General features: G+C 48.6%; 1 protein-coding gene across 1 annotated transcript in view; it reads right to left on the reverse strand.

The window, feature by feature from the left end:
• PRKCA (protein kinase C, alpha) overlaps nucleotides 1-26286 on the reverse strand; it is a 329134-nt gene that overhangs the window by 88833 nt on the left and 214015 nt on the right. The window contains exons 4-5 of the mRNA XM_004693454.2: nucleotides 14189-14300; nucleotides 10765-10893 (exon numbers count right to left, since the gene is read on the reverse strand). Of these exons, the coding sequence (XP_004693511.1) occupies nucleotides 10765-10893; nucleotides 14189-14300 (241 nt within the window). The remainder of the gene's footprint in view (nucleotides 1-10764; nucleotides 10894-14188; nucleotides 14301-26286) is intronic.

Here is a 26286-nt window from a genome sequence, read left to right on the forward strand (position 1 = left end):
GGATTCACCAGAGACAGAGTGGGGAGCAGAACAGGCAGATCGACGAAGTACACTGCTGAGGGGAGCAGCGGGCGGGTCAGGAGAGGTCTGCCGCGCTGTGTGGGTCACCTCTGGGACAGGCGGGGATCGAACTCATGCGGAAGTGGCTTTAGCTTCTCAGTGCTGTGCTTTAACCCGCTGCGCCACCAGGGAGGGGGCCAGGTTTCTGTATGTGGAGCGAGCCTGACGGTGCTTGGGAAGAAGGGGCTGGGCACAGGACGCTGGTCTCTCCTCCTAACTGTGTCTACGGCGCCAGAGCATTCCTGCCCTCGAGCTCCAGAAGTGACTCCCTGTTTCTCTGGTAACTCTAGGCTGGAGTTGGGATTTGACCTTGCGCCCTAACCACGCCACCCAGTCACCTCCCACCCAGCCCTTGGTTTTCACGCACCTGACACGGAGGCTCGGACCTCAGGGAGGTTCAAGCTCCGGCCGGGAGTCTCCTCACGGGTGACGGAGGAGCAGCTCTACTTACGGGGGCATCGCCCCAAATCAGACACCACCGGAAGGAACTGCTGGTGGACTGTCTGAGAATCACGGGACCTGATGGCTCCAGGCCTCAGCCATGGGCTCAGCTCCCCTGGGCCCGACTGTATGGTCAGTTCCGTGAGAGGGTCCCTGGCACCTGCGATCGGCTCTCTCTTGAAGGGACTCTCCTGGCCACAAGATGCCAGCTCGAAAGGGGGCTCGGAGTTCACACAGATCAAGGGCCTTAATGTGTGTCTGCAGAGGAGGAAAGGGAAACCCGGGGAGGTTAAGTGGTGAGGTCAGGGTTCCAGGAGACCAAGACCTGAAAGGCCACCCAGGCCCCCAGAGTGGTACAAGGATTGGCAGTATCAAGGTGAGCTGCTGAGCTGGCCTCAGGATGTGGCCCCAGGTTGCCGCTCCCTCCCCCAGGTAGCTGCTCTGATAGGGATCAAAGACCCTGAACCAGCAGACCCCTGGCCAAAAGGACCGCAGGACTCACTGGTGCTTGTCCACCACCTCCCCAGGCCCGACAGAGCAGGACGTATAAGAGAGCCCCAGCCAGTGAACTGGGCGTGCTCCCTAGCCCCTCTGCGGGGCCTGCAGGCCTCCCCCGCCCGGGAGCTCAATCACACCTTCCCCTCCTGCCTTCCCCTCTCTGCCTCTGTCTCTCCGCGGGGCCTTACAAGACCCTCAGCCTCACCGGCACGTATGCCCGTACGCCCTGACCTGTAATTCTTTGGCTCATTCGGCCTGTGCTCCTGGGTAGCACCTGGTGGGCGAGGTGAAGGGAGAACAAAGGAATCCATCTGGGTTAGATCGTGCAGGGTGGGGCTGCGCCCCTGTGGGGGCAGGCTGGGGTGGGCGGAGAGCGTTAATGCTGCAAAGCGAGGCACTTGGACGCCGCTCTGTGACCAGAACACTTCAGCAGAATAACAGCACCTCAGATTTCCTAAGTAAGTTAGTAGGAGAGTCAAATTAATCCAAGAGTCAAAGCCAATCAGTGGACTTCAAAGCCAGATCACTTTTCTGTCCTGTGAACACACCCTCCACAGCCTTCCTTCCTGGCGGTTAGCCCTTACAAGGGTACAGAGAACATCTTTTAAAAATATGTTGGCTGGAGAAAGAAAAAGATAAATACCAGATGGTTTCAGTCAGAGCAAGAGTATAAAGGACCAGGGGGAAAAACATACCAGAGACATTTTACTGGGGTGAAGTGGGGAATGGGATCAAAAATGGGGGGCGGGGGGAAGGGGTAGTGCACTGGACTATGGTGATGGCACACGGGAGACTTGGTGATGGGAAGCCCACAGAGATTACAACTGAGATGGAAAAGGCACAGAATAATGTAAAAACAAATTATTATATATATATAATATTATTTATATATATCATATTATTACATTATATACTATATTATTATATTATATATTATATAATATATGATATATAATTAATATATTATATATTAATATATATTACATACATACACACACGCATACACATACACATACATACATACATACATACAGACAGACAGACTGGCTGGGCCCTCCCTGGTGGGCCCAGCGCTAAGAAGCTAAAGCCACCTGAGTTCCATCTCCGCCCCACATGGCGCGGCAGACCTCTTCTGACCCACCCGCTGCTCCCCTCAGCAGTGTACTTCATCAGTCGGCCTGTTCTGCTCCCCACTGTCTTGGTGAATCCTCTCACAGCCCCTGCACCTCTGGCCTGCACCAGAGGTACAAGAGGACCCCTGGCTGCCCCTTCCTGCTGGGTGCTGGGTGAGCCAGGCCTGTCTTCTGGTTACATCCGGGCCTCCATGGGGTCTGAACTGACGAAGCAGCACTTCCCTCCTGCAACTTCTCCCCAATTCAGCACCCAACCTCACAAACTTGTAGAGGAAGTTTGCCTTGCATCTGTTCTAGCTACTTATTCTAGGAAAACAACAACAACAACAAAAAAACGCCTACTTTGGTTTCAAAAGGAACCCTGACTATCTTTAATTAAGCACAAACCTTGCATCAATTGCTGAGGAGAATGGGTGGTAAAGCACAAGGACTGTTCTCAGTAAAAGAGTCCCTGTGGGGGACGCTGTCACAGGGCTTCACGCAGGGGCTGTTCTGCTCTATTCAGAGGCAGATATTTTAGAACAACCCCTGGAGCTAACTTATCTCCTGTTTTCTCAGGAAATCTGCAATCCTTCCAAGTGGCAAGGCCTGGGGGGGGGGGGGGGTGTGTGGGGGTGAATGAACACAGGCTGAAGAGCTCTGTGCCATTTTGAAGCCAAAGACCAGAGCGTGTGTCAACATAGTCACAGGAGCTGCCTGGGCTGAGCACTTAAAAACAATAAAAAATCGGGGCCCTCCCTGGTGGTGCAGCAGGTTGAAGCACAGCACTGAGAAGCTAAAGGCACTTCCGCATGAGTTCGATCCCCGCCTGCCCCGGAGGTGACCCACATGGCGAGGCAGACCTCTCCTGACCCGCCCGCTGCTCCCCTCAGCAGTGTACTTTGTCAGTCAGCCTGTTCTGCTCCCCACTCTGTCTCTGGTGAAGCCTCTCACCACCCCCGCACCTTTGGACGCATAGATAAATAAATCTTAAAACAACAACAACCAAAAAAACCTGGGGGCTATTAGGCACCTTAGTACTGGGAGGGGCCATGAGGCAGCAACCCTCTGTTAGCTTTTGAGGTCAACCTCTCCCACCCACCTTTGATGAGAGAATGAACTGAGGACGGAAAAAACCACTACTTTATTGGGGGGGGGGTATTTCTATGTTCAAGGTATCTCCACCTTGAGGGGCCCCCAAAGGGCATTAATGTAGTCTTATTCTTCTTCCCTCCTGATCCCCCATCATCGGCTCCTCTCCACCTCCACCAAAGAGTTAAGAGGAAGGTTCTATGAAGAGAATAAACAGACCTTTGCAAGCTTCTAAGCAAGTCCTCACTTGACTAATGCATTTCTTTTCTAGAAGGAGATCAAGTTCCTTGCAATAATTTCATGGTAATTAATCGCATGCTTAAATGGTAATCCTATAATTAGAAGCAATTAAAACTCTCCACAAGAATGACCTGCTCAGTCAATGTCGCAGTCCCTGTATGCTAATAGGGCAATCCTGAAGGAAACCCCAGCAGTTGTCTCTCCTCTTCCTGGGGATCAGGCATGCAAAGCCTGTCTCTAGGCAAGCTGCTGCAAGGCGGGGATCACCGCTATGCTGTGACAGGTGACCGAGACCCCTGTAAAGAAGCCAGCGGCCTGAGCTCATCTTCAACGTGACAAGACATCATTTCGAGCTTAGATCCCAGGTATCCTAAGACAAGGGCTGACACGGTATTAAGGACATGGCAGTGGCCAGCCTCTGCCCTGGTATCAGCCTTGCCGCCTCCCACTAACCCCCCCACCCCCACCCCTATAAAGACCTGGGCTTGGAGAGACCCGTGGGCATCCCCCACAGGGAAGCACACAGGAGCACCCTTGGGATGGGGGTGCTGCCACTGAGCTCGCCCCCTCAGTCAGCTCTCCAAAGGGTGCTGTAGTCAGGATGTGAACTGAGACAGCTCCCCGAGAAGGCAAGACCATGTCCTGGGCTGATATGTGCTCCCCTAAGGGTCCCCAGAAGCCATGTGGCTGTCCGAATTAGGCTCAACCAGAGTCACGGAGTGGCTTCAGATTTAGGGCCAAAATGGGGAGAGGTGCTTGGATCAGGGAAGTAGGGACTCAGGTAAACCTGAGTGTCTATGCTGAGCCCACCGTCACCACCACCATCACCATCTCAACAGACACACCATAGACGCAAGGCCCTGGGCGGGGCCAGGGGTGGCACACCTCCACTGGCCCCCCGCGGCTCACGGCCAGGCAGAGGGAGACCAACACATAAATAAACGTAAGTGGGGTCACCTTGCCAGTGTGACGAAGGCCTAGGGAGACTGTGGCTCAATTCAGGTAGGAACTGGAGAGTTAGGAGAGGCTCCCAAGGGGAACTGGAGCAGAAGGCTAAACTGGTGGGCATCTGGCTTAAAGAGCCGAAGGGCAGGAAGCAACCAGCTTGCTCGGGAGATCCCGGGGAAGCTGCCAAAGGGCGGGAGCCAGAGTGACAAGTTGGGGATACAGGTACAGCCCCGCTGATGACCGGGTCACAGACAAAGGACACCGAGTTCAGGAATGAACCAACAGGAAGGCGACAGAGCAGGTGAATCCACTGGAAACACGCCAGGCATCACTGGGAACACACGTGTTGGAAAGCAGCAAGGTACAAGCGCTCTTTGGTGCAAGTTCACGGCTCTATTTTTAGCACAAAGGAAGTTCGTGGTTTTATTCAGGAAGGATGTGCCTGGAGGTTCAGGCGAAGCAGGCAGTCGCCCAGGCGAGCATCACCGGCGGTGAGCCGAGGCCCCGCCGCCAGAGACAGGCCCGTGAGGGCAGGCCCCCGAAGGCCGCGGCCAGGTCCCGGGGTGCTGCTCCCGCCCTGCGCGGTCCTCACAGCAAGCATCCAAGAGTGGGAGCAGCCGGAATCTAAAGCCCCAGCCCGACGGGGCCCCACATTCTGGGGGTCTGGTTGGTCTGAGAATTTTCAAACCAACAGGAAACTGAAAAGGACAGCTGACCACCACCGACCTCCCCTTCCGCCAGGCCCGCTGGTGACTCACGGTTGCCACACATGTGTTCTCTGCTTGTCGTTCTGTGTTTTGTTTCTGCCAAACCACAGGGAAGGGAACTTCGGTCATCGTAAAATTCCCCTCCCGAACTATTCTATCACCGGTCCCTGGCCAGTCGCGGTCCCGGCCTCACCGGCATTTTCACACGGACACAGAAGCAACGAAATTGCAGCTCAGACTGGACTGCACTCCCGAGCCCCCGCTTCCAAGGATCCATTCACGCTTTCTTGGGGCCCAGGACCCGGGCAGCGTGACAGGGGCGCTTGCTCATCTTGTCACGTCTCCTTAGGCCAGGACAGCCCCACCGCTTGCTTTGTTTTACACAGTATCGCCATTTCTGCCAATTCGTGGCCAGATTCAAGCAGGTGGCTGGACTGGCCAGTTTTCTCTGCTCATGACCAGATCAGGTTCTGCAGTTTTGGCAAGAACCCTTGACGGGCAATGCCGTGCGCGCTCCTGGCTCTTCGCTGGGCACCGTGGGGAGGCCATTCGGTCACTGCGCGTGGCTATCAGAGCCCGGGAAACACAGAGTCCGAGTGACCGTGTCTCAGAGTACCGTGGGGGACGTCACCGCAGGGTCTAAAATCCCTGATAAAACCCCGTACTTTATTCAGTGGGTGTCTTCTTCCTGGAGGTACTAGTCCGCTGATTCGAAAACTCCAAGGATTGGGCAGAGCAAACCAGGGAACATACTGATGTCACTGGGAGCCAGCCGGGCGGCTTCTCAGGGGAGAAGGAGTGAAGCCAGGGAAGGGGCAGGGGGAGGACCTGGGTCAGGATCAGAGTAGTCACTGAGATGTGTAAATGACCGACAAAGAAAAAAGATAAACCTGTACTGGTCACTGAAAGCTTCGACGCAGTAACCCCGGGGCACTGAGCATTCCTAGGGCTCCATCTAGGATGATTATCCTTACTGCCCACTAAAAAAATTTCCCAGGGGGCCCTCCCTGGTGGCGCAACAGGTTAAAGCACAGAACTATGAGGCTATGGCAGCCACTGAGCCATGAGTTTGATCCCCGGCCAGGGAGGTGACCCACACGGCACGGCAGACCTCTCCTGATCCGCCCGCTGCTCCCCTCAGCAGTGCACTTCGTTGATCTGCCAGTTCTGCTCCCCACTCTAACTCTGGTGAATTCTCATCCCAGTTCTGTATGCATAAATAATCTTTTTTTTTTTAAAAAAAATGTCCCAGGGCTCCCCAGAGACATCAGTAAAGTGAGGTGAGTTTGTGTGCAGGTGTCAGCAGGACAGAGGGCCAGCTTGACCGGGCTCCTACTGGCCATAATTAGAATAATTTGAACTTAAAAAAAAAAAAAAGACCCATGAGTGCAAATTGCTACTTTACAAATGGAGGGGGAGGTACAGGGCAAGGCTTTCTTTCAGGTGAATGCTGGCTAATGAATGAGGAGAAATGACAGAATCAGAAAATCACCGTTTTGCAGCCATCACTGAGGACTGGTGAGGGTTCACCACAGAGGTGGAAACCCTGGGGTGAAATGCTGACCAGTCTCCAAGTACAGACCCCTCGTGAATCGCAAACAGGGAAGGAACCTTCGCAGTGAAGGGGTCTGATGGAAACACCTTCGCCAGGTGATGCGACGCGGCATGGCTCAGCCGGGCGCTGGTCCCTGACCCTTCTCTGCATCTGAACCCAAAGGACAGGTGTCCTCACTTGTGACAGCCCTGGGCTCCGGCGCTGGATCCAATCCACCCTCAACATGGCACAGAAGTCGCCTCCAGCTGACACCTTTTCCTTGAAGCAAGCAGTGAGCTCGACTCCCTCTTGCTGACGGCCCCAAGCCACCTTGCCTGACCGACAGGCCAGTCTGCCACTGGACAAGGCCCTAGACTGAGCCTCATTCCCAGCACCAAGCGTGGTCTGCTCTGCCCCCGGGGTGACAGGGCGCCTGGTCAGGACGCTGGGGCTCTGCCCTTGCTGGAAACAGAGCCACCTGAGATTTCAAACCCTCCAGTTTGAAAAGGACGTTTGAACTCGGCTCCACACCTCTGGCTGCTAGGACTGTGCCTTCAGTCAACGTTTCGCTGCAGCTCTAAGCCTCTGAAAATGGAAAACGTTTCCCTGCAGCATTCTACCATGAACTCAAAATTCCCAGGCTGGGCTTCCTGGACTCTCCTTGGCCCCCGGCCCCACTGTCACTTCCATGTGACCTCTCAATCCTTTTCATGCCGTCACTTCCCCAGGGACCCCCCCCCCCCGAAAGGCCCAGGTCTTGGTCCCCTTAGCATCCTGAGAGGCGGCTGAGAGCCATAAATACATGATAAACTGATAAACGAAGGCGGAAAGAGTATTAGACAAAGCTGGCTCCCTCCTTTGACCCCAGCAAATACACTGTTACATTACAAGGTGGGGGGACAGCGGGAATATTATTGTTTCAGCCACAACATGAGAGCAAGTCTCATAGCTGAGCTGGTGAGACGGGGCATCCCCGAACCCCACACAGGCCCCACGAAGCACAGAGGAGGTAGTGAGCTTGGCCCTGCAGGAGGCCCTCCCCCCAACCCCAGGGGACCCCTTCAGAGCTTCCATCTCCTCACCAAATGAACAACCCCGAGTGTTCCAGAGAATTAGAGTCTCCTGCAGAATCATCCGCTTGCGAGAGAGGTGTTCATGAAACAGCTGTAGAGCACGCAGTATTTTTTCCATTTATTTACAACATTAAATTGAAAATTTGTTCCGAGGGAATAAGAAAACCTATTAAGATCGCATATGGAAAGGGAAAAATAAAATGTTCTGGTAACATCAGCACCACTGCCCACAGGCTAAGAAATGAAAACAGAGGATTTTCTTTGCACCCCGCGCCCCCCCGAGAAAGCAGGAGGGGCTCTGATTTCAAGAGGGTGATTTCCATCCCAAAGCCGGAGTCTATTGGGAGTTTCTATTTGACCTGGGGAATTATTTTCAGTTTGAGCCATTCTGCACAGGATTCATGGAGATGGAGCTGATCTAACAAGCCAGCTCATTTTCCAGAAATCACCTGCCTTGGCCCCCAAGTGCTGTTAGCAGGCGTCACCTTGGATAGGGGTGTGCTCACTGGACCAGGCTGCACCCTCCGCCTTCCCCGTAGCAACCGGAGCACCCCAGTCACATGGCAAGCTCACTGCACCTCAGTGTATCATAAACCACTGTGGACTCCTGTGCTCAGAGCAGGGCTCCGTCTGTTCAGTTAGTTTTAGGCGAATCCTAAAGGGACCTGCCCCAGATCGTGAGCGATGCAGGCTGCTGTTCACACAGGCACGGCTCGTGTCCAGCCGGGGGAGGGTGTTCCCCAAGGGAGCCCACGGTTGTGAATCCAGGTGACGTCTGCACAGTGGTGGGGACCTGGCCTACCAGCCCCGGGAGGACACCTTTCCGTCCCCACGTCCTTTCTGTCCTGTGTCCCTCGTGTCCCTCTCTGAGGCCCTCTGTGTGTGCAGTTCGCACCTGCCCGGGCCTGGGGCACTGCAGGGGAGGGCTGGCACTATGCCTCTGCTGTTACTACAGAGAAGGGAGGCCCGGCACGTCCAGGTGTGCTGTGCTGTGCTCAGAGGCACAAAGCCTAACAGCTGGACTTCGAAATTCTCAGCCTGGGCTTTCTTGCCTCACGATGAACTGCAAACCCCACAGTCACGCGGGGACCGTTCACCTGTCTGTATCTATTAGAATGGCAGCAGCAGTGACTTTCGTAAGCCAAGGAGTTGGTCAGCCGCAGTCATTCTACTCGATTCTCCTCAGTCCCTCGCGACCTACTGAGGCTACGTGCATGCTCGTTTTCTCCTAAACTGCACGCTTCCTGCCCCCCCCCCCCCAGACGTGACTTTGACAATGTAGGAGCCTTAGTAGAAAAGAGAAACAAATGCAAGGTCGCAGATGACCAAGTTCATGGCCCCCGAGGGGCTGCTGTCAGCCAGAGACATCAGCGCCATGTAAGCGAAGGGAGGGCAGGTGAGGGCCACCTCGGTCCCCGAGGAAAGGGGGGTGGCGCAGGAGGGGTGGTTGTGAGGACGTGAGGGGACTTCCCCAACAAACAAAAAGTCAAAGGGGAGTGTGCCCACCAGGGCGATTTCGCTCACAACTCGCCCTTGACCATGGGGCTACACCTGGCTGGTTCCCTCAGGTTAGTGGGCGGTCAGATAAGTTGACGCCTCCAGGCATCTCAGAAATCCTTTGATGGCTCCTAATTCTTACATGAGAGGACAGCGGAGAGTAGAAAACTTGCCAATTTTTTCAAAGGAAAAAAAAAGCGAGGATGTTTTCAAAAGTGAGCATTCTCTGGATGCCCTCCCCGCTCCCCCTTTTCCCTCCGAAGCAGACCCCTCCCAGGCTTGTGGCTACACCTGTCAGTTACAGATAAGCTCCGCCAAAGTCAGCCTTCCATTTTCCTGACTGCTTAAAATTCCTCCGCACGGATGGAAACAATACCTTTGCTGATGGAATGAAAACCAACTCCCTTGTCAAGAAGAGAGATCAGGAGGTGGAGGCTGGGCTGCAAGGGTGAGGGACTGCGGGCCACGCAGGTGGGGGAGGGGCGCAGGGCCTAGGGGCGCGGGCTGGTTCTGGGGCAACTTGGGGGGAGCGACCTTGTTCCTAAGGTGCATCTGTGGGGGCAGACACAGCCCCGCCCCAAGAGGGGCCAGGGGGCTCGGGGCTGGAGGCCCAGGCCGGGCGGGGGTCGGCAGTGCCAGGGGTGATGGTCCGAAGCTCCAGGCCAGGAATCAAACAGCGTTTCAACCCCGGCTCCCCACTTACTCTGCGGCACTGCAAGTTTTCTGATCACTCTGTGTTGGGAGTGACCAAGTGAGGAGATTTACTGTGGGACTGGATAAGGGCAGTCATAAATCAGGCCTTGCATCCACGGGTGACAAGGCGGTAATAAACTGGGCTTTGCATCCAATTAACTGGGCCTTGCATCCAGGATGGGGCTAGAAGAAGGTGGTAACAGACTGGGCCTCACATCAAGGACACAGCGATGAGTCACCCCTTTGGAATCTGAGCTTAGAATCTATATGAGAGACCCTTTCCCCCTACCGGGCTGGCAGTAGCTGTGACCCCACCTAAGACCTCCTTCTCAGCTGCTGCCCGGGAGCAATAACCTCTGCGCGCTCAGCCTTTCTGCCTCCCGCCTTTCTTTCTAGCGGCTGGTCACTGAAACCGAGACAAAACACTCTGAGCCTCAGTTTCCTCTTCTGGAAAATGAGGCTGATAACGAGTGACTGAAGACTAAATAAATCGGTATGGGAAGGACTTAACCCTGGGCCTAACGGAGGAAGCGTGAGCACTCTGGGGCCTCGGCCGCTGCTGTCCCCTCTGGGACGGTCAGCAAGCCTGGCGTCCCCTCTCTGCCTCCTCTGGCGCCTGTTGCTCTCTCAGCAACAGCGTTTCGCTTCAGGGCTTCCCTGTCGCCATCACCCAGCAGGGAGAACCCTCACTCAGGGGCCGAGACTTGGGCTGACGCTCAGGTATTTGGGAATTCAACACACAGACCTGTCTCCTGGGAAGGAGGGGACCGGGAATCAGCAGCCCCGGCTCCCAGGCCCCGACAGAGCCCTGTGTCCCTGGCGGCCTGGCCTCTGGGGGCCACGTCTCCCGCCTCCACGAGCGAGCTCACCTGTGACGTGGAGCTTTTCCTCGGTGACCTCGGCCTTCAGGTAGATGCGGCCTCTCTTCTCGGTATGGTCCATCCCACACAGGCTGGGCACGTTTATCACACACTGCTTGTGCACGTTCATGTCGCAGGCTGCACGTGGAGAGAGCAAGGGGTGAGTGGGCCTATGGGTGAGTGGGCCTATGGGTGAGTGGGCCTATGGGCCGAGCTGCCACCTCCCTCAGTGTTTGGTGCAGGAGGAGAAGTGAAATGAGCCACCCTCCAACTCGATACTTTGTTGTAATGTTTTTGGTGACATCAAGAACTGTTAGCAGATGTCCCTTACAGCACAGGCTTCCTGTGAGTGGCAACTGCCTTAAAATACCCGGACCATATTTGTACAGTCGTCAGTGAAGCCAAGCAGCCCTGGCTTGGTCTCCTGCAAACGCTGTGATTTAACGGTACACAAAATCCACACAGGTACCTGCGTACCAAGCACAGACAGGTGCACGCTTTATGTCCGGGGGTGGGGGGGCGAACGGGCACACGTTAAACACGGGGTACACTCTGCCAAGGAATTTCTGACTGCCTCTCCGAGCTCAACCCTCAGCCCCAGAATCTGTGGGTTGAATATAGGAAATGCAGGAGATTTTCCCCTTTCCCCGCTAACTGTATTTTCAAGAAGGCTTAAGTACATGGCTTTTGTTTTGTTTTGTTTTAAGACTTGTGCTTGATATTTTAAACCTGTCTTCAAACATTTAAATATTATTGCAAGCACAACAAATGCAAGGCTGGCAGGATTATCCGTTCCTCCCCAGCTGACATGATGTGTTGCAGAGCGTCAAAGAAACCCGACATCTTGTGCCCCCAATTCAAAGGGGAGCTCTGTGGAGGAGTCCCAGCTCTCCATCCTCGTGGCCCCAGGCCCCTGTGGGGGGGTTGGTGGCTACCGGGGTCCTCACCGACCCTCGATGGCTGGACATGAGGTTGGGTGTGATTTTCCAGTGAAGCCCGATTCATTCGGGGGTTTCGTGTGAAGTCAACTAGCGTGTATCTGCTCTGGTTCAACACTGAAGGCTGGGGACAGGCGCAGTGCAAACAGCAAACAGCTGATTCACAAATGTGGACTTTGTTGAGCTTTTATTTCCAAAGCTGACTGTACAAAAACTCATGCACTTGGTTCAGCAGCTAGGCTCTTGAAAGAGTCCTACTGACAGGACTTGGGTGAATCAAACTCTATCTTTTGATATCTGCGAAGAATTTGCAACTTGAAGGGAAGAAATGCTACAGGTGCTGAATAGGGTGTGGGCGACAACGATGAGGAGAAAGTGGGCTGGGCTGTCTCCTTGCTGACTGTGAAGTGGCCCTTTCATCTTGGGAAGCTCATTTGAGGTCTTTGATGTTTTTTCCTATTCTGCAAATTAAAAGTTTGGGCTACCCAAGTGACTGCTAACTTGTTTTTCATCAGGCTATTGTATAGCCCTGTATGGTTATTGTAATTATTATATAAAATATAGGTATGTAATATTTTATATAAAATTCCTGTAAGGGCATAGAAAGAGGTTTCTTTTCTGCAGATGTCAAAGAAAGGGTGGGGTTTGGGGTCCCCAAGTTCACTTTCCTCCTTCCAGGAAGGAGCCCAAATAGTTGCCCCAGAAACCAGAGGCTCCCTCCCACCCCCCAAATTTAAATAAAACAAAACAAAATACCCTGGTCCAAGTCAGTGATTTTCTAAATTCTTTAGTAATAGAGTTCATTTTTCAAACAAAATCTTCAGCAGCATCTTAATATCCAAACCACATGGGGGTCATGTTATTAGTATAAACTTAGCTAATATATTCAAATTTATACCATTTGGTTAGTAGAAAGACATTCATGGATAACCAGGAAGCCCCTCTGATCCAAACAAAATTCTAAAACCAGCTGTGAGGGGTGCTCAGGTCTCCATTCAGTCTCAACATCTCACTGACATCTGCCTTTTGTTAATGTGATGTCACCTCCAAGTGCCTGACTCCAGGGTCTAAGAGGAGGGTACCGCTTTCACGGCCGGCAACTCAGCAAAGGCTGGGAGAGCCCCGACGGCAGGCCTGCCCAGAGAGCCAAGACGGCCACGTCCAGTCACCACTGTCCTCTCCAGCTTACCCCGCTGGAAGGTGTGACAGCATTCAAATGCTTTTGCTCCAAGTTATAAAGCTGCACAGGACGATGGTGAGGGCACACGGGTCAACTGGTGGTGGGAAGTCCATGGGCATTGCAACCGAGATGGAAAGAGGCACAAAATGACGAATGATGTAAAAATAAATAAATAAATAAAAAGTGCATTCACAGAGCACTTAGAAGCTGCACTTGGAGGACTCCCAGAAACCTGAGGCTCTGGACCCCTCAGGTTTCCAAAGGCACAGATGGCTCTTACTGCCTTGCATCGCCTGAGGTTTCACTAGTTATTCAATTCTACGTTAAGATGCTGTTTAGGCTAGAAGAACCCTGTGTTCTGAGAAAGTCCATCTTCTCTACAAAGTTCATGAATTTTGACCTTCATACGTGATCTTTGCCCCATGGGTACAGAGGATTCTGACCTTCATACGTGACCTTTATGCCATAGGAACATAGACAGCTTTCAGCCATAAAGGAAGGCATGACTGAATGACGACAGGCTGTGCACTTCTATCACATTTCCCTGTCTACTAGAAAAATCAGGTTCAGGTGATGACGTTTGCATATTCTAACATGGAAATTATCATTAAAGAAAAATAAAAGGAGAAATCTTGTAAGGATGATAACACAAAGAGTTTCCACAGCTGGTTTTCTTCTTCCTGGTGTCGGATGGAGGTGTGAAGAATGAAAAAGCTTGGAAAGGAGCTGAGATTTTCCTCGTCAAGGGGTCTTCAGTGGTTTCATTTCTGGGAAACTGATCTGTCTGGGAAGTTGCAGGATGAGTGACCTTCCGTGAGATGCCATCCTGGTTTTTATTTTCATTGTAGTTCCAGTTTTAGGGAGAGTCTGCTGGATTTTTCCACAGTCCACCCACTAATTAGAGACATGGGTTGATAATGACTAGGCTTGCGTAGCTTTTTTGAAGCCTCCCCAAATGTGGAATCTGGAGGTGGAGAGGCTTCTTGGAACACATGGCATTTTCCTTGGGGTTTGACTAGCCTGCATTTTACAGTGATTGAAGATCTCTACCCCCTCCCCCCACACACACAATATGACAGCTCCAACTTCATTTATAATTTGGGTGCTTTTTTGGGTACATAATGAGGCAATTAAGGCCTTTCATAAACCAAGATTTCAACGTGGATTCTACACTTCTTCAGTCTGTTATACATTGGGATGAATTCTCTCCATGGATGAGTGGCTGTTGAAGAGGTTACCGAACCTGAAGGGCTCTGTCAACTCCAGGCAGAAGCCACAGAATCTCAGCAGCTACCGGAAGAGCAAGTTTACTTACTGTCACACTTCATCCCTTGGTGAATGAGTCCATACAGCAGAGACCCGCAGTGATCACAGAAGGTAGGGCTTCCGTAGGTGTGGATCTTGAACTTGTGCTTGCTCCTGGGGTCCTGGGGAGAGAAGAAGCACATTGTTTATGCCACTCATGAAAGAAGCACATCCGGGAACTACACCTTCTTATGCCCTGTGCGATGGCTTGCTATGTACTGTTCTCTGAGCTCACACACTGGTGCATCATGGTGACACTGTGACATGTTTGAACAGGCTGCCCACTCTGGGATATTTTAACACCTCTTCACGGGCATAACTGCAAATACCAGGGCTGTTCCCAGGGCAACCACCTTTGGACCCACAGACACAAAAGCCCTTGAAGGCAAGGTCAATGTTGATAGCTGGGGTCCTTTTCCCCCAGTACTGGTGACAGCACAGAACAGGCACAGATTCAAGGGGTACATGTGACCCAAAATGAATGACCCTGGGCCTACTCAAGGGAGGTTAGCTAATCTTCACTTGGCCAAGGTTTCCAGAAACACCAGGCACAGTAAGACCAAGTAAGATAGGCACCCAAACCGAGAGGGACAACTTCTCATTTCTGCATTATTTCCAACGCATTAGAATGCGTTTGCATGGGGAAATTCCAGCATAATCAGATGGAAATTGAAATGCACTGAAAATACACTTCCCGGAGCCCCCTGCTGCAATTCTATTACCTTCTCTAGCACACCATAGAAATTAACGAAGGCACTAGACAGCTTCTCTTCAATTCACAGATAAGAATACAGACAGGGAAGTAGTGATTATATGCAGCAGACCACAGTGATTATAGAACATGGATTCTGCAGTCAGACACCCTGGGCTCAATCCCAGTTCTGCTACTTCCAGAAGCATGACCTTGGACAAATCACTTTGCTTGCCTCTTCTGCCATAAACTGTGAAATCAACAGCACTCATCTCCTGTGGTTGTTATGGGGGCAAAAGTCAAGTTTAGCAAAGTGCTTAAATTCAAGGAAACTCCTCTGCTTCTCGGGCCTCTGTAAATGCAAAGGGGTGGGTCAAGAGGTCTTTATGTCCTACTTGAACTATGAAACAATTTCATACTATACCTTTCCATACCAGGACCCTTATTCATTAAATCTCTCCTCTTGAATCAGATTCTGTGGTCTTTTGACCATAACTATTTCAGTTACATCTTCCTAATTCGGGAAGATGGCAGAGGAGCAGAGCTTGGTGACCAAAAGCTCCATTTCAGATGTTAAACTTGAACTGTTCTGTAGCTTAGTGCTTCTCAAATGCAAAGACATTCTAGGTTTTGACTTTCTAAGAGTACCATCTTGGTGCTGATGAATTCAGGGGCACTCCAAAGGGTGGTTTGGATTTTATAATTCATCTTTTGGTTGACTTCACAACATAAAATTTAAGTCATGGACAGACACAGCAATGAATTATGATTCTAAAGCCATGCATTTTAAAATTCTGGAATATTTCAATTATGTGGAATAGTATGAAGAGTAAAATGAAGACTCATTCTCTCATGTAAGCACCACCAAGATGTGTTAATACTAGCAGTTAGCCCACTGTCACGATATAATGGCCTTTTATTTAATAAAGTTGTATTTATTTACCACTTATTTACACTATGTATAAACTTGGGGGTATCCTCACCTCACCCACCACCAAAGGTTGATTTGCCACCCCCTACTTCCCCCGCTAACCACCTTATTTTCCACAGAGTCTAAGAGTTATTGTGTTGGGATTTCTTATTTGTTTGCTTGGGTTAATATTTTATATGTGAGAGAAACATTCAATAATTGTCTTCCTCTTTCTGATTAGCATAGTCACCTCAAGTTCTATGTGTGTTGTCACAAAAGCAAGATACCATCTCTCGTAGCTGAGTAGCATTCCCTTCTGTGCAAATACCATCAGTTCCTGATCCAGCCTGTCAGTGAGTTGACAGTCTCGGCTAGGGTGAATGACGTCATGAATACAGGAGTATTCTTTGAAGTAGGAGTTAACTCTTTGAAGTAGATTTTGTATTTTTCATACAAATACCTAGGAGTGATACTTTCGGATCATGTGCTATTTCCATTTTAAGATTTTAAGGAATCTCCACACCATTCTCTACAGAAGATAGACCAAGTTATGTTTCCACTGACTCATGATTATTTTTATGTCATTCTACAGGGAATCTAGTGACCTTTGGCATCATGTAATTGGTGACGATCAGAGATGATTTGTGACCACTACCTGTGTCAACTATGATTTCCACCCAAGAGCTTCCAGAAATCCACCTAGAATGAATCTGTAGCTCTTAATGTCTTTTGTTTTTCTATTTGTGACTTTTTTTTTTAAGGACAAGTCTCCTACCTAGTGTGTCAATAAAGTTTTACTGGAACATAATCATAATCTTGCTCATTCGTTTTCCTACTTCTTCTGGCTACTGTGGTGGAGTTGGAGAGACATGCGATAGGTTGCATGGCCCTCAAATCCTGAAAGAGTTAACATCTGCTCCTTACAGAAGAAGTTTGGCAGCCCTTGCTTATTTGGGGTGGTGATTTTTACAGGCTGATCCCTGCACTACGCAGCACCACCTGAGTGTGTTAGAGAGGGAATTAGTTAGCCCTTCTCAATGCCAGCTGAAGAGAAACTCCAAGGCTGAGGCTCAAAGCCCATATTTCAACAAATTCTTCAGATGCCCCTAATGATGGCTGGCACACAGAGGACTGGAATCATTGCCTTAGATGGTTCTTTAACAAATAACTAGTAGGTGATGAAATTGGTAGTTGGTGCTCTGATGTGTAAAGGAGGATTTTTGAGGCAGGTCACTCACTTATTCACTGGATTTCCCTCAGGGTGTGAAATATCAGCCTCTCCTTGAGAGATCACTTTCCTTGAAGTAGCTGCTGTGAACATGATCTCCCACCATCAAAGCAGCTCACCAAGCCCAGATCCCAGAATGTTAAGGCAAAATGTCCAGGGACCAAGTGAGACTCAGCAACAATGGAAAGCATCCCTGTCAATAGGTAAGGTGGTGTCCTAACACATGAAGGGCAGGTAAGATGCTGAAGAAGAAGAGTCAGCCAGCTTCCCTGGGAGAAGCATGGCAACAACAACCGTCACTAAGTAAACACCCAATGGCTGCAATATACAGCCCCCCAAAGCTGGGTGAGCCAGCCAGCACCAGGGCAGTGATCCTGCCAGTCGGTTGTCATATACATCTTAACTGACGTGGTGCATGGGCAACTTGCTTCACTTTTCAGGAAAACTGAAGTCTTACTCATTCAGTGCCCATATGGTATTTTCAGCTTGAACCGTTTGTAGGTGTAGGAAGAGAGGAAATCATTGCTTCCTCCTCCTGTACAAGGTTGGAGAACGACCAAGTCTTGGGATTCTCACAGCCCCAACTCATATCAGTGGCCAAGGATCGTGCCTATAAGTTGATGATACTGAGGATGATGATGGTGGTGACTGGTTATGACATTACCACATTTGTTGATCGTTTGGGGGAGGTGCTTCACACTAACCAAGAGCTTTCCAGTAGAAAGAACATTTATCAAGATTTAGAACTCCTGTGCTCTGACACTAGCACTGAACTGACACAAATGATGATCTTGGGAAAGGCACAACATTTACTTATAAAGCAGAGCTAAAACTAGTCTGCCTATGTCATAGCTCGGTGGTGAGCGGGGCTTGGGAAGCAAATGAAGAAGGTCTTTGCAACCTGAAATTCCCTAGACAAATAGGAGATTATCGCAATGACATCATCCTTGCAAGTAAACTCCAATGATGCAAGGTTCCCAAGAATACGCCTGACATGGGTCTGAATGAAAAGGAAGAGGAGGATTAGTAGTTCCATTCCTCAAACTGGTGAGATGAGCGGCCAAGCTGGCAAGGCAGCAGGGACCTTTCTCTGGGGTCCCCAGCTCTCCCTTCTCTCAGAGACTGACCTTGCCAGGCTAACACCTATACCAAGTGGTATGTTGTGAAACTGCCATTTTGCTGTCTGGCCTCTGTCTCCACAGTGTGGAAGTTCATGCCCCACACCACAGGATGGAAGATAGGAATGTGGAAACACTTTCCCAGACTATTTTATCTCACCCCCATCTGAGAAAAGAAACCACAGTGCAAGATAGGGAGCTGGAACTTTTGGCCTGAGAGCACAGCTGTGGGAGACAGTCCCCAGGCTCCGTTTCAGTCACCAGCCACCAAAGAGTGGTGCATTTAACTTCTTGTGTGGAGCCTCAAGAGGCTGGACTGGACCAGCATCTTTAAAGTGTTATTTCAAGGAGCCCCATAGGTCAGGAGGTGCCTGCAGGCAGCTGAGGATGAGAGAAGAAAAGAGCAGGAGAAGAGGTCACTGCTAAAATACAAGTTCAAAAACAACAGGACCAGAGGATGTCTTTGATTCGATCTTGCTTTGAAAAAAAAAAACAAAAACTTATTTTTATTTTGAAATAATTTAAGACTCACAGGAATTTGCAAAAATAGTACAGCCTGTTCCCATTTAGTCTCTGCCCAGGCTTTTCCAGTGCTAATGTCACACATAACCATAGTACGTTAGCAGAACCAGGACATTGATAGGGCTAGAATACCATTAACTAAACTACAGACTTCAGGGTTTCCCATGTATAATTCCAATGTATCTATTTTTACTGTACAGCTTATGAATTAAATACGCCGCTTACTGCTTGGCCGAGGCAGTACCGTTTGCAGAGTAAATACCACTAATTCAAGCAGAACAGCACTAAAGGAGCAACTATTGTTTGCTCATCAGATATATGACCGGCTGGATCTCATGTGATAAGCTAGTGGGAGGATAAGCCTAAAGATCTCTCTGAAACGTAGAATCGGAATGGTTTTCTCTAAGTAAAGGAAACACATGCTGTTTCTAAAACTTCCTGACCAGGTTTTCATGACAAAATCATTTCAAGGCACACGTCGGCTGAAGGCTTACCCCAAAAAGTATGGGTGCCAGCAGAGAGCGGCCAGGAGTCTTTAAGAGGGTTGGTGCTAGTTACAACTTTGAGTGACATTTGTAACCTGGAGGTAAACACAAGGGAAGCCACAGGACACAACAGCCTGGACTGTCCCCCACTGGCCCAAGAGCAGACTTTGTGACAATTGGTGTGATTTGCACCAAAGAATGCTGTGGTGTCCCAGGAAGCTCTGTGTGGCCATAGCGTGTGGGAAGGGGCTGGGCCTCAGGTGTCCTCATGTCTAATCCAGTCTGCTCGGGTTGTAAGAGGAGCATGAGATGGGCTTCAGGGTTCTTTGCACATCTGTCAATTAGACATCTAACTCTTCACTTGGGGGGATCCCCTGTGCAAACCCTCGTTTTGCTTATTTTGCTCTGGCTGTTCCTTCTCCACCTGAGTGAAGACCCCACCTGCTGAAACACCTATAAAGCCAATACAGGAGCCTGCTTGCTGCTTCCAGGAAGCCTCACCACATGTCAGCACCAAAGAACTTTCCTCTGACCCTCCCGAATTTTGTTTTTATACGCCATTTGTCACATTCTACCGCTTATCACAGTTTTTGTCCTATCTCCTACCTCTTTCATTTTTTTCACCTTCATTATCCTCCTCCCATTCCAGGAGCACCTGCCCATGCCTTCGGATAGACCCACAGCCTTAAGGAGAGGTCCTAAAGGACACTGCTGAAACTTGCACTTGAACCAGAACGAAATCCAACAGTTAAGTTTTCAGTGTTGTTAGCTTTGTCTCTGAGCCTCCTGGAACCCAAAGCAAAAAGGGAAAAATAAATAAATAACAGGTCCCAACTGGACTACAAAGTCACGTGGTGACAGAAATCAGTCTCAGCATCCTATAAAAACACTTGTCTCTCACACAGTTGACCTTCAATAAATGTGGTATGTGTGTGTGTGTGTGTGTGTGTGTGCAATGAGCCACTTCTATCACTGCTCATGTGTGCGTTTTAGGTACATTATCTCACACAGAAGCTATGATAAGTTTGCCCTTACTTAGTTCCTCAAGGAAATGGGTGGTAGCATGAAGTCTTCACTATTTCGAAGCCAGTACCACTTTTCCATTTAGTGCAATACATGCAAATCTTACTTTTACTTTCTTAGCACTGGCAGCCTCTCATTAAGTAGAGTATGAAACCTGCTGTCATCTGTCACAAGCCTGACATATTATAATGAAAGGGGGAAACATTTGCTCGGATGCTTCTGTCATGCACACGTCTGGGGGAGGAAAAGGTTCTGATGAAACCAGTTTTCACAGGCACCAATGAAGTCTAACCCACAAATCTAAATCTAGAGCTCCTAGGAGAAAAATAACAAATGAAAATTTCAAGTTCTATTGAAAGCATCTGCTAGTCTGTTTCTCATATCTTAGTTTTGTAATATAACAGCTTAATTAAACTTCCTTGGGAAGATCTCTATCAGTGATTTTCAGTCTTGTATTTTCATCACTATCAGCACCACTATAACCATTTTCTCCACTGTCACCACCATCACTACTATCACCACTACTGCCACCACCACCACCCCACTATCACCACCACCTCCATCATCACAACCACCACCAATGTCACCATCACCACCATCACCATCACTACACCAACCTCATCACCACACCAGCCTCATCACCACCATTGCCATCAACATCACCACCACTATCAACACCACCACCTCCATCACTACCATCACCACAAATTATGATGTGTTAAAACAAACTCAAAGTTTCATATTGTAAAAAATTTGGAAACTGACCAGGCTTTAGATTTTATAGAAGCCTCCTCATATTATCTGCAATCATCTGGAAGGCATATAAGTCAGAAACTGTCTTTGAGGATGACTCTTAAGCTAGCAGTGTGCAATGTGAATCCCGTGGGGGAGTGAAGGCTGCCAGAGGCAGGCAATCAATGAGGAAGCTTTTGGATGAGGATGTTTAGATTTTAACAGAGAGATCACTTCAAATGTCCTTTTAATTTGATGAATAAAACAAGGCAGGCGCTTGGCGAGAGGTCATCCTGGCTTGCATTAGTTCCCCTCATTCAAGTATCTCTGAAATGTCCCACAGGTTTCTCTTAGAGGGTCCAATCATCTGTCATCGGGGGCTGGAGTCTGGGATTTAAGAGCTGTTGGGAAAGACTGTTTTTAAGTTCTCAAAACCCTTGGGCTGTGACTTCCTCCATCTCCCAGAGCAGCATCGCTCCTTTAAGCTGCTCTCTCTAGCCACCAAGAAAAGCCCAACTTTCAGCAGGGGCTGACTAGAAGAGCCACACCAAAGTCATTGCTCCAAGGGGGAATTGGGCATGGGTGCTGGTATCTTGGGACTTGGGACTTTCCTTCTCAAGTCTGGGATTTAAAAATTCCTGTTTCCATATGTTGTGCTAACAATCAGGCATCACCAGTCTTCTGCTCAGGGTGATCTCATGTAAGGTGGGACTCACGACAATGGCCACATCAGGTGGCAGGCACTGAGCAAGGCTCCTGCAGCCCTTCCCCAGGTGCCCAGTTAGACTAGGGCTCATCCTTCGCCTGTGACCTCAGTGGTCTCATTCATTGTTTCCTGCCCCAGGACACAACCAAGAAACTTCCATTTCTGGTGATAATTTTTTTCTTTTATCTCCATGTAATTTTATTCTGGTGGTAACATTCATCTTTCCAGTTGTACTAACTTGTCAAACCAGGTTTTGCTAGGAGGAGGATTCTTGGGCATCCTTTGCCTGGCGTGATGCTATGGTTATTCAATGCAAAGCAACACACATTTTTATAATCTATCCCATATAAATCTTCAAGAGCAAGGCAATGGCTACATAAACCATAATATATTTATACTACGGGAACACTACAGAGCAGTTAAATCAAATGAGCCCGTTCTTTCTGTTAACCACACGGACAGAGCACCAAGAAATACCGTCTCATGGAAAGAGCAAGTCACAGAACGAAACATAAACTATCCTGACATTTATGTAAAAAATAAAGAGAATCAAAGATAACTCCCAGATGTAGAACAACGGCACAGCTTTTCTCTAGATAGATTGAAAACAAAAGTGCCTCTGGGGAAAAGGGGGACAGACTAGGTTTGGGAGAATAGGGAGAAGGACCTTTAAACATTATCTGAAAAGATTTAAGCTGAAAAGTGAATTCATGCATTATCTATGCAAGCTCAATGACCCCAATTCCTGGCTGAATAGATCTGGTTCTATTTCAGTGGGTTCATGACATCCATTAGCATGAGAGCCTGCACCTGCTGAAGGAATTAGGGTGCAACTGCCATAGCCGGTGATATGGGCTTTCTCTCCAGCTCTCCAGCGTCTGCTGGGACAACGGTGTCCATCTGAGTTCACGGTACCGCTGGTTAGGACCGGCACGCCATAAAACAAATCTTAATTAAAAGCTATATTCTAACCAACATCTTCTGACTTCGCAATATACTTTAAATGTTGTCTTCATCTCAAGACATCAATACTGTCAAACTTTTGTTCTATTGATCACAGTTCTCAAAGTCCAAAGGAATCTTTGATACAGTAAGAAATGATATGAAACATTGATAGGAAATAAAATGTTTGATATAAAATAAAGCTTCCTTGGAAGGTCCCATTTTAGTCATAACTCCTCCCCTACCCGGCACTATTCTCTGGCAACCCCTGATCTGTTTTCCAGTAGATGAAGATTTTTTTAAGAACCAAAAAAAAAAAAAAAAATGTGGGTGCTAATTAAAGATCTGGTGAACGTCAATGCCATCGTTTGAAAGGAAAATAAAATAGTCTCGAATACAAGCAGCATTTTAAGTATGTGAATCTCTACCAGCTCTGAGCCAAGTTATTTGACTCCTGCAAAATTTCAAGGCCAAGTCACATGGCCACTTAAGAACAAATTGGGAGATCAATGTGGATGTATTTATTCAAGAGACTCCAAGATCCCATGGTCTTTGTTTAATAAGACAGGACTGGGTTGTTTCTGTGAGGTGCCCTCCAATAATCTGAGATGGTGTGGGACAGAACTGAACTGCTCTCTGCAGTGGGTAGAGTGAGCCTGGGGGTGCCGAGCTCAGCTTTTGTCATAGACTAGAGAAAGCACATTGTTCAAGAAGGCTGAATTTTTTTTTTAAGGTTTATTTATTTATTTACAGAACTGAGGTACAGGCAAGAGTGCAGGGGTGGTGAGACGATTCACCAGGGACAGAGTGGGGAGCAGAACAGGCAGATCTACTGAACTACACAGCTGAGGGGAGCAGCCGGCTGGTCAGGAGAGGTCTGCTGCGCCCTGTGGGTCACCTCTGGGGTGGGAATCGAACTCGTGCTGCAGTGGCTTTGGAGAGCTTCATAATGTGGTGCTTTGACCTGTTGTACCTCCAGGGAGGGCCAAGAAGGCTGCTTTTTATGCCTCTGATAATGTTAGAAAATCCCCAGCAGCTGATACTCGCTTCAACTGACTAAACACAACAAAGAAGGCAAACGTGCATGCATCCTTGTCCCCGTGGCTTCCAAACACAAAGAAAAAATAGAGTTTTTTCCTTTGGCTTCCTCTAGGACCTAAATTATCCAGACTGTGTATTCCTTCCGGTGGACATTTCCCAGATGGCAATCCCCAGCTATACTTTTACTCCCTGCTGGTCAACATCATTTTTCATTATGACCTTAGGTTGTTTTTTTTTTTAAACAGTAGGGTATAGTACAATGTTAATTATTGCAGTCCCATTAATTTGCGATTGCTTATTCACATGCTCATTTTTGTACATGAAGTCCTATGATAAGAAAATTAGAAACTATAAAGTAGAAAGAAAAATTATATATATATATATATATGTTTAAAAAATAACAGTTCATCTTAATCTTTCCATGGCATTAGATATAAAAAGGTAACATTTTACTGTATGATATTTCATCATATGAATCCCATAATTGACTTAACTAATTCCCAATTCCTGGACATTTTGATTATTTCCAAATTCATGATTATAAATACAGCTACCATAAATGTCTGTGGATACACACTGAATCTGCAGGGTAAGAGCCAGAAATCGAAATCCTGGACCAAAGGGATGAACACAAAATATGACATTTAAAAGCTCTCCTTCCACGCAAAATGGGGGTCTGTTTTTGATCAAGCCTCTCCAGTGTGCAGCAAGCCAGCCGAGCTTCCTGAGAAGCCTGTAAGTCACCCCATCTTGGCTAAAAAGTGGTATGTAACTCTTGGCTCTCACTTGATTTTTGTTAAGTGCGGCATTTGTCCTTGGGTTAGGACACCCCCACTTGCTCAGTGACTGCTGAGAACCTTCTAGAAGTGATAGTTACATGCTTTCCAGCTGCAGCTCTTCTCTCCTCAAGGATGTACTGTTCTAGTGCTATCTTTGCATTTTTCTTCTAAAACCAGAAATTTAGAAACAGGGAAGGTTCTATCTTTTTGGGGGGGGGGTGAGGATAGTGAATCTCTAAGCATTTGCCTCTGGCACCCAATCTTTTTTACAAGCATTCAAGGGGTTTGGATTTGCAGGGGTGAGTGGGTAGAAGACTCTTCCACTTGACTTCTGCAAAGCTGTCACTGGTGTGCTGTCCTATCCATTAGCGGCTGTGAGTCCTGCAGCACCTGCTGCCTTTTCCCTCAATTTCCTCTAAGCATCTCTGCTTGGTTGTCCTGTCCTGGTCTTTCTAGAGCCTACAGAGTGTGGGGCAAAGGTCCTCCTTTCTTTTTCTCTTTTTAAACAGTAGGAGGTAACACGAATGCATTTTCCTCCAACTGTGACTTTAAATGCACCCTAAGTTGTGTCTCCAGGAGCCCAAGCTAAAGAACAACAAAAACTACTTGTCCTATCTCCCCCAGGACAGAGACCAGCAATCAGGAATCTGAAATGACTAGTACTATTTGCTCAGCTCTTATAATAAAAATCTAAAGTTCTCTTTTAGGGTGGCAGAAACCTATGGCCATTTAAATTTTGTTTTCTGGGGTTTTAAGGAAAACAAATACCTAGCCAGAGTATCACAGAAAACAGAAAAAAGTGTGCATATTTCTGCCTGTAGCAAACAGCAGAGTTACCAACAGGGCAGAAATTCAGGCCTGTTTGCTGGATGACTACGTAAACTTCTGTTTGGGGGTGGGAGAGGTGGGGGGGTACCGGAGAATTCGTGCTGTGGTGGCTTCAGAGAGCTTCATAATGCTGTGCTTTAACTCGTTGCACCACCAGGGAGAGCCCTGTTCTGTGATCTTAACAAGGTTGGTCTTGTTTTTAGTTCCCTCAGCTTCACTACTGTTAAGTGCTGGCTGGAGGAAAACGTGCCTGCCCCAGTGCCTGCACCATGCCCTGGGTCTCGCCCTGATATTGCTGAGGCGTATCTGAGAGCTTCTCTCAAGTTATCTACCGGTCTGTTTTATATGTATGTATGTGGGGTAGGGGGGAAAGTTTGGTTTCTGTTAAGCTTCTTATCAAAGTTATGTAAAAGGGAATCTACTATTATTTACATATGTTACATTATTAATATATTATTTACATATCATACATTGTAGAAAATCTTAAATTTGTTTTGTCCCCCTCATCTTGGAACTCTACCCTGTAGGTTTTGGACTTCAGTTATATGAGATTATATACACACACACAATAAAACTTTATTTTTTTAAAAGATTTATTTATTTATTCATACAGAGCTGGGGTACAGGCCAAAGTTGCAAGGGGTGAGAGTAGAGTAGTATTCACCAGAGATAGAGTGAGGAACAGAACAGGCAGAATGACGGAGCACACTGCTGAGGGCAGCAGCAGGAGGGTAAGGAGAGGTCTGCCTTGCCCTGTGGATCACCTCCAGGGGCGGGGGTCAAATCAGCACTGGAGCAGTTGCTGCTTGCTTGCAGTGTGCTGCATCCTAACCTGTTGCACCACCAGGGAGGGCCCTAAAGTTTTGTTGTTGTTTTTTTTAACATTTATTTATTTATTTGTACATACAAGAACTGGTATGTATGCCAGAGGTGTGGTGGGAAGAGGATTCACCAGAGACAGAGTGGGGAGCAGAACAGGTGGATTGACTGAAATACACAGCTGAGGGGAGCAGCTGGAGAGATAGGAGAGGTCTACTGCACGACGTGGGTCACCTCGTTGGACTGGGATGGAACACATGCTGTACTTGCTAAGGACAGCTTCA

Source organism: Condylura cristata, unplaced genomic scaffold (genome assembly GCF_000260355.1).
Source record: "Condylura cristata isolate star-nosed mole 26May11 unplaced genomic scaffold, ConCri1.0 scaffold00038, whole genome shotgun sequence".
Lineage (NCBI taxonomy): Eukaryota > Metazoa > Chordata > Mammalia > Eulipotyphla > Talpidae > Condylura > Condylura cristata.